The sequence below is a fragment of the Siphateles boraxobius genome, unplaced genomic scaffold (assembly GCF_051911475.1).
Source record: "Siphateles boraxobius isolate OS27281-9 unplaced genomic scaffold, OSU_SipBor_1 76, whole genome shotgun sequence".
In the NCBI taxonomy this organism is placed as follows: Eukaryota; Metazoa; Chordata; class Actinopteri; order Cypriniformes; family Leuciscidae; genus Siphateles; species Siphateles boraxobius.
This window is the reverse complement of record NW_027509204.1, coordinates 1,024,346-1,034,733: the sequence shown is the minus strand read 5'-3', so window position 1 is coordinate 1,034,733 and position 10,388 is coordinate 1,024,346. Positions and strand designations below refer to the sequence as shown.

The following is a 10,388-nucleotide window of genomic DNA, read 5'->3' as shown; positions in this document are numbered from 1 at the left end:
TATATGTAACTTTTGTTTGGTTCGTTAGTGAAGTTTTAGTTATGTCGTTTTGGCGCTGAAGAATTCTTTATTTTCTGTTTTGTTTTCAGTGATTTTAGAGAGTGGGGATTAGTAATTGAGTGTTTTGGTTTTGTTATTTTGTTTGTTTAGCACCGCTCATTTTCTTTCTCTCTGTGGCTTATCTTTAATATCACTTTATTATTATTATTATTTTTCCTAAGTTGTATATAGCTGTAAATAAGTTGATTTTTTTGTTTCCAATTATTCATTGTGTGTATTGATAATAAAGCGAACCACCTGTTTGCAGTAACTTGCTGTCATTGATTCATTCGCCCACAATACTCCCCAGAGATCAAAACTGTAGGAAAGTGTTTACATTTTATTATGTACGTCTCCCTTATATCTCTAAACATCCGGAGACGTAACATGGATCTTGTCATCAAGCTGATGGATCTTTTATAGATGAGTGAATACATTGATGTTTTTAACATTACTGTGGTGTGAAGCAGGGGCGCGATTGCTAGACGTATACCAGCGCCACACGCAACGCGAGTCCCGCAGATATAAAGGAATAAGGGCATTTCATTCTACCGAAGTACACGCAAGTGCTGAATTAATACTCACACAGGTCAGTTTATTAGACGAATTCAACTTGAGGTAACGCAGCGCTGTTTCACTTGCTCTAACAGTTACACTATCACACTAAACAGCATTTGAGTGTGATGAATGTTGTTAGTTAGGTTATTTGTTGGCTGTATGAGACTAACTAAGCTAGATTAACATTAGAATAACATACAGATCATATTCTAACATTTCGTCATGTTGAACTAAATAACATTGATTAGTTTTATGTTCATTTGCTCACCTGTCTAATAAAGTACATGCAACACTCGCGTCTCTGTCAAGTCCAAGTGAGTCGCGGACGTGGAGCTCTCGGCATCTCGAAGATGTTGATCTTCGTTTTAGTCCTCTTTTTGTCTCAAAGTCTGCTTGCCATGGTCTAGAATGTTTAAATAAAACAACAGCGTGAGCGTCCTGCTAGGCATAACGGGCCAGTTGTCAACGTCATGGTTACTATGGAAGTCCGAAGTCAAACCTGGCGGAAACCGAGGGTAACGCGAATATGACGTCATTGGCTGGTGACTCCTCACCCCTGCTCACACGCCCCGTTTCCTTGGTTAAAATTGCAATTTTCTCACGATTTACAAATTGTTTGAAACATTTGGGATATTGTAAGTAATCAACTAAACAAAATATATAACATTGGCCTAGTGGTTTTTGGATATTTTACTGCAAAAATCCTACATATTGTACCTTTAAGATACATTTTAAACTCTTTAAAAAAATGGTTTGTTGTTGGTAAACTTACATTTATAAACATACAATTAGCAAAGAAGATAGATTTAATTTATAACGAAGAAAGCATTATTTTTAGTAGGGTCAGCATCAAATTATCCAAAAAATTATGTCTTTTAGAGTTATAGAAATATCTTGCTGGATATTATCTTTAATTAATGTGTCAATATGTTCCCAAAGTTGTTCAGTATAGAAACATGACCAAAATAAATGATGCAGTGTCTGTGTGTAAGCTAGGCCTACTTGTCCAGATGAGCATCGTGTTTTATATAAACTAGTAAAGTATACAGTAGAAACTAGCAGAAACTCTAGTCTAGGCTATATAAAGTGCTCAGTGAGACGCGTCATCATTCGACGTCATATTTCAAGATGTCGGCAAGCCCTGTGCTGCTTAACAAACATTAACATTACGTTTATGTAATAATGCCTTCGTTTTTGCTTTTCGTCAGCTGTTTTAAAGCGATTTTGTGTTGCTTTTATTCTTTTCCATAATTTACACAAAACACGATATGCTCATCTGAACGCACATGTGAAGGTGGACTCTGAAATGGGACATTTAATGTGGGATATGTTTGGGATTTGTCCTCGTATGATCTCCAAATGAATGAAGCTGCAGCACTGCAAGCGTGACGCGTCCTTCACGCAATCGTGACGTAGACAACTAGTCGACCAATCAAAGCCTTTGTTTACGCGTGCGGCGGGTTTATTTGCAGTGTTGACAGCAGCTGCGTTGTTGCGTCGCGTTGCATGCGGTTTAATCAGGGTGATACTGCGTCACCATTGAAGTGCATTCTGGTGTAAGGCCAGGGTATTTTTATTATTCTCTTCTGAACCACTAGCTCCTTCCAGAACTGGAAACTTTATTAATTTAAGCTTTAGTGGGACGCAGAGTCAGTGTTTGACACGAGCATGTCTGAGCGCGGGACGCGCGCTTCTCTCTCACGCGTGACTCCGGGCAGTGCGGGAGAGTGAGGAGGCGATGGCCGAGACTCCGGCGAGCGCTGCGGGCTTCCTGAAGGAGCTCAACGCGATCATCCAGAGCCAGCAAGCGTTGCTGGAGCTGCAGAAGCGGCGCATCGCGGAGCTGGAGCAGCGCGTGTCCGAGCTGTGCGCCGAGAACAGCAGCCTGAGGCACGAGCAGCACACACACCTGCTCACCTGCAGACTACAGTAAGAGTCTGATAACACACACACACACACACACACACACACACACACACACACACACACACACACACACACCTGCAGACTACAGTAAGAGTCTGATAACACACACACACACACACACACACACACACACACACACACACACACACACACACACCTGCAGACTACAGTAAGAGTCTGATAACACACACACACACACACACACACACACACACACACCTGCAGACTACAGTAACAGTCTGATAACACACACACACACACACACACACACACACACACACACACACACACCTGCAGACTACAGTAAGAGTCTGATAACACACACACACACACACACACACACACACACACACACACACACACACACACACACACACACACACACCTGCAGACTACAGTAAGAGTCTGATAACACACACACACACACCTGCAGACTACAGTAAGAGTCTGATAACACACACACACACACACCTGCAGACTACAGTAAGAGTCTAATAACACACACACACACACACACACACACACACACACACACACACACACACACACACACACACACACACACACACACACACACACACACCTGCAGACTACAGTAAGAGTCTGATAACACACACACACACACACACACACACACACACACACCTGCAGACTACAGTAAGAGTCTGATAACACACACACACACACCTGCAGACTACAGTAAGAGTCTGATAACACACACACACACACACACACCTGCAGACTACAGTAAGAGTCTAATAACACACACACACACACACACACACACACACACACACACACACACACACACACACACACACACACACACACACACACACACACCTGCAGACTACAGTAAGAGTCTGATAACACACACACACACACACACACACACACACACACACACACACACACACACACACACTCACCTGCAGACTACAGTAAGAGTCTGATAACACACACACACACACCTGCTCAAGTGCTCACCTGCAGACTACAGAAAGAGTCTGATAACACACACACACACCTGCTCACCTGCAGACTACAGAAAGAGTCTGATAACACACACACACACACACACCTGCTCACCTGCAGACTACAGTAAGAGTCTGATAACACACACACACACACACACACACACACCTGCTCACCTGCAGACTACAGTATGAGTCTGATAACACACATACACACACACACACCTGCAGACTACAGTAAGAGTCTGATAACACACACACACACCTGCAGACTACAGTAAGAGTCTGATAACACACACACACACCTGCAGACTACAGTAAGAGTCTGATAACACACACACACACGCACACCTGCTCACCTACAGACTACAGAAAGAGTCTGATAACACACACACACACGCACACCTGCTCACCTGCAGACTACAGTAAGAGTCTGATAACACACACACACACACACACACACACCTGCTCACCTGCAGACTACAGAAAGAGTCTGATAACACACACACACACACACACCTGCTCACCTGCAGACTACAGTAAGAGTCTGATAACACACACACACACACACACACACACACCTGCTCACCTGCAGACTACAGTATGAGTCTGATAACACACACACACACCTGCAGACTACAGTAAGAGTCTGATAACACACACACACACCTGCAGACTACAGTAAGAGTCTGATAACACACACACACACACCTGCAGACTACAGTAAGAGTCTGATAACACACACACACACGCACACCTGCTCACCTACAGACTACAGAAAGAGTCTGATAACACACACACACACGCACACACACACTCACCTGCAGACTACAGTAAGAGTCTGATAACACACACACACACACACACACACACACACACACACACACACACACCTGCTCACCTGCAGACTACAGAAAGAGTCTGATAACACACACACACACACACACACACACACACACACACACACACACACACACACACACACACACCTGCTCACCTGCAGACTACAGAAAGAGTCTGATAACACACACACACACACCTGCTCACATGCAGACTACAGTAAGAGTCTGATAACACACACACACACACCTGCTCACATGCAGAATACAGTAAGAGTCTGATAACACACACACACACACCTGCTCACATGCAGACTACAGTAAGAGTCCGATCACACACACACACACACACACACACACACACACACACACACACACACACACACACACACACACACACACACACACACACACACACACCTGCTCACCTGCAGACTACAGTAAGGCCCATGCCACACTGGCTGTGTGGCGTGAGCGTGACGTTTCTGTTGCGTGTCAGATGCGTGGCGGCTGCGTCGCGTTTTCTGTGTCTTTGCACACCATCTGCTGACACAGATCACCCTTGTTCGACATATGGGAGAGAGTTTGGAAGCCCTATACTTCGTGTTAAGCATACATATAAAGCCTACTGATAAAGACACTGTCAGCAGTATTGACAGCAAAATAGACTACAGAATATTTCGTTCTGTATTGACAGGTACAATATTTGACAATTGATAATTAGGCTATTTATTTATTTATTTTTAAATTAGGCCTATATTTTGACTGAATTTGTCTAAACCTAGACTTTCAACCATCAAAATGTAATTTATTAATATGTATTAGTGTACAAAATAACATATAAACATCTTTTCCTAATCTATTTTGCCTGGAAACGCTTCCAACACGCTTGCGTGTCGCACACACCTGCTCACCTGCAGACTACAGTAAGAGTCTGATAACACACACACACACACACACAGCCGCTCACCTGCAGACTACAGTAAGAGTCTGATAACACACACACACGCACACCTGCTCACCTGCAGACTACTGTAAGAGTCTGATAACACACACACACGCACACCTGCTCACCTGCAGACTACAGTAAGAGTCTGATAACACACACAGACACACACACCTGCTCACCTGCAGACTACAGTAAGAGTCTGATAACACACACACACACACACCTGCTCACCTGCAGACTACAGTAAGAGTCTGATAACACGCACACACACACACCTGCTCACCTGCAGACTACAGTAAGAGTCTGATAACACACACACACATACCTGCTCACCTGCAGACTTCACTAAGAGTCTGATAACACACACACACACACACACACACACCTGGTCACCTGCAGACTACAGTAAGAGTCTGATAACACACACACACACACACCTGCTCACCTGCAAACTACAGTAAGTCTGATAACACACACACACACACACACACACACACACACACACACACACACACACACACACACACACACACACACACACACACACACACCTGCTCACCTGCAGACTACAGTAAGAGTCTGATAACACACACACACACACACACACACACACACACACCTGCTCACCTGCAGACTACAGTAAGAGTCTGATAACACTCACACAAACACACACACACACACACCTGCTCACCTGCAGACTACAGTAAGAGTCTGATAACACACACACACACATACACACACACACACACGCTCACCTGCAGACTACAGTAGGAGTATGATAACACAAACGCACACGCACACCTGCTCACCTGCAGACTACAGTAAGAGTCTGATAACACACACAAACACCTGCAGACTACAGTAAGAGTCTGATAACAGACACACACCCGCTCACCTGCAGACTACAGTAAGAGTCTGATAACACACACACACACACCTGCTCACCTGCAGACTACGGTAAGAGTCTGATAACACACACACACGCCTGCTCACCTGCAGACTACAGTATGAGTCTGATAACACACACACACACACACACACACACACACACACACACACACACACACACACCTGCTCACCTGCAGACTATGATAAGAGTCTGATAACACACACACACACACACCTGGTCACCTGCAGACTACAGTAACAGTCTGATAACACACACACACACACACACCTGCTCACCTGCAGAATATGATTAGAGTCTGATAACACACACACACACACCTGCTCACCTGCAGACTACAGTAACAGTCTGATAACACACACACACACCTGCTTACCTGCAGATTACAGTAAGTCTCTTACTGTAGAGACTTACTAGATAACACACACACACCCACACACACACACACACACACACACACAGCTGCTCACCTGAAGACTACAGTAAGAGTCTGATAACACACACACACACACACCTGCTCACCTGCAGACTACAGTAAGAGTCTTATAACACACACACACACACACACCTGCTCACCTGCTCACCTGCAGACTACAGTAAGAGTCTGATAACATACACACACACACGCACACCTGCTCACCTGCAGACTACAGTAAGAGTCTGATAACACACACACACACACACACCCGCTCACCTGCAGACTACAGTAAGAGTCTGATAACACACAACACACACACACACACACACACACACACACACACACACCTGCTCACCTGCAGACTACAGTAAGAGTCTGATAACACACACACACACACACACACACACACACACACACACACACACACACACAAACACACACACACCCGCTCACCTGCAGACTACAGTAAGAGTCTGATAACACACACACACGCACACCTGCTCACCTGCAGACTACGGTAAGAGTCTGATAACACACACACACACCTGGTCACCTGCAGACTACAGTAACAGCAGGTGACCTGCAGACTACAGTAAGAGTCTGATAACACACACACACACGCACACCTGCTCACCTGCAGACTACAGTAAGAGTCTGATAACACACACACACACACACACACACACACACACACCTGCTCACCTGCAGACTACAGTAAGAGTCTGATAACACGCACACACACACCTGCTCACCTGCAGACTACAGTAAGAGTCTGATAACACACACACACGCACACCTGCTCACCTGCAGACTACAGTAAGAGTCTGATAACATACACACACACACCCGCTCACCTGCAGACTACAGTAAGAGTCTGATAACACACACACACACACACACAAACACACACACACCCGCTCACCTGCAGACTACAGTAAGAGTCTGATAACACACACACACGCACACCTGCTCACCTGTAGACTACGGTAAGAGTCTGATAACACACACACACACCTGGTCACCTGCAGACTACAGTAACAGCAGGTGACCTGCACACTACAGTAACAGCAGGTGACCTGCAGACTACAGTAAGAGTCTGATAACACACACACACACGCACACCTGCTCACCTGCAGACTACAGTAAGAGTCTGATAACACACACACACACACACACACACCTGCTCACCTGCAGACTACAGTAAGAGTCTGATAACACGCACACACACACCTGCTCACCTGCAGACTACAGTAAGAGTCTGATAACACACACACATACCTGCTCACCTGCAGACTTCACTAAGAGTCTGATAACACACACACACACACACACACCTGCTCACCTGCAGACTTCACTAAGAGTCTGATAACACACACACACACACACACCTGCTCACCTGCAGACTACAGTAAGAGTCTGATAACACACACACACACACACCTGGTCACCTGCAGACTACAGTAAGAGTCTGATAACACACACACACACACACCTGGTCACCTGCAGACTACAGTATGAGTCTGATAACACACACACACACACACCTGGTCACCTGCAGACTACAGTAAGAGTCTGATAACACACACACACACACACACCTGGTCACCTGCAGACTACAGTAAGAGTCTGATAACACACACACACACACCTGCTCACCTGCAAACTACAGTAAGTCTGATAACACACACACACACACACACACACACCTGCTCACCTGCAGACTACAGTAAGAGTCTGATAACACACACACACACACCTGCTCACCTGCAGACTACAGTAAGAGTCTGATAACACACACACACACACACACACCTGGTCACCTGCAGACTACAGTAAGAGTCTGATAACACACACAAACACACACACACACACACACACCTGCTCACCTGCAGACTACAGTAAGAGTCTGATAACACACACACACACACACACCTGCTCACCTGCAGACTACATTAAGAGTCTGATAACACACACAAACACACCTGCTCACCTACAGACTACAGTAAGAGTCTGATAAAACACACACACACACACACACACACACACACACACACAGACACACACACACACACACACACACACCTGCTCACCTGCAGACTACAGTAAGAGTCTGATAACACTCACACAAACACACACACACTCACACACACACACACACACACCTGCTCACCTGCAGACTACAGTAAGAGTCTGATAACACACACAAACACCTGCAGACTACAGTAAGAGTCTGATAACAGACACACACCCGCTCACCTGCAGACTACAGTAAGAGTCTGATAACACACACACACCTGCTCACCTGCAGACTACGGTAAGAGTCTGATAACACACACACACGCCTGCTCACCTGCAGACTACAGTATGAGTCTGATAACACACACACACACAAACACACACACACACACACACCTGCTCACCTGCAGACTATGATAAGAGTCTGATAACACACACACACACACACACCTGGTCACCTGCAGACTACAGTAACAGTCTGATAACACACACACACACACACACCTGCTCACCTGCAGACTACAGTAAGAGTCTGATAACACACACACACGCACACCTGATCACCTGCAGACTACAGTAAGAGTCTGATAACACACACACACCTGCTCACCTACAGACTACAGTAAGAGTCTGATAACACACACACACACACACACACCTGCTCACCTTCACACTACAGTAAGAGTCTGATAACACACACACACACACACACACCTGCTCACCTGCAGACTACAGTAAGAGTCTGAAAACACACACACACCTGCTCACCTGCAGACTACAGTAAGAGTCTGATAACACACACACACGCACACCTGCTCACCTGCAGACTACAGTAAGAGTCTGATAACACACACACACACACACCCGTTCACCTGCAGACTACAGTAAGAGTCTGATAACATACACACACACACGCACACCTGCTCACCTGCAGACTACAGTAAGAGCCTGATAACACACACACACACCCGCTCACCTGCAGACTACAGTAAGAGTCTGATAACACACACACACACCTGCTCACCTGCAGACTACAGTAAGAGTCTGATAACACACACCCACTCACCTGCAGACTACAGTAAGAGTCTGATAACACACACACACGCACACCTGCTCACCTGCAGACTACGGTAAGAGTCTGATCACACACACACACACCTGGTCACCTGCAGACTACAGTAACAGTCTGATAACACACACACACACCTGCTCACCTGCAGACTACAGTAAGTCTGATAACACACACACACACACACACACACACACACACACACACACACACACACACCTGCTCACCTGCAGACTACAGTAAGAGTCTGATAACACACACACAGACACACACCTGCTCACCTGTAGACTACAGTAAGAGTCTGATAACACACACACACACACACACACACACACACACACACACACACACCTGCTCACCTGCAGACTACAGTAAGAGTCTGATAACACACACACACCTGCTCACCTGCAGACTACAGTAAGAGTCTGATAACACACACACACGCTCACCTGCAGACTACAGTAAGAGTCTGATAACACACACACACACGCACACCTGCTCACCTACAGACTACAGTAAGAGTCTGATAACACACACACGCTCACCTGCAGACTACAGTAAGAGTCTGATAACACACAAACACGCACACCTGCTCACCTGCAGACTACAGTAAGAGTCTGATAACACACACAGACACACACACCTGCTCACCTGCAGACTACAGTAAGAGTCTGATAACACACACACACACAC

General features: G+C 45.8%; 1 protein-coding gene across 2 annotated transcripts in view; it reads left to right on the top strand.

Annotated features, from left to right (window-relative positions):
* The first annotated feature begins 2,286 nt into the window (after positions 1 to 2,286).
* iqsec1a (IQ motif and Sec7 domain ArfGEF 1a) overlaps positions 2,287 to 10,388 on the top strand; it is a 137,902-nt gene continuing 129,800 nt past the window's right edge. For both annotated transcript variants that reach the window (XM_077217730.1, XM_077217729.1), the window contains exon 1: positions 2,287 to 2,526. In XM_077217730.1, coding sequence (XP_077073845.1) covers positions 2,336 to 2,526 — 191 coding nt within the window. In that variant the 5' untranslated portion in view covers positions 2,287 to 2,335. The remainder of the gene's footprint in view (positions 2,527 to 10,388) is intronic.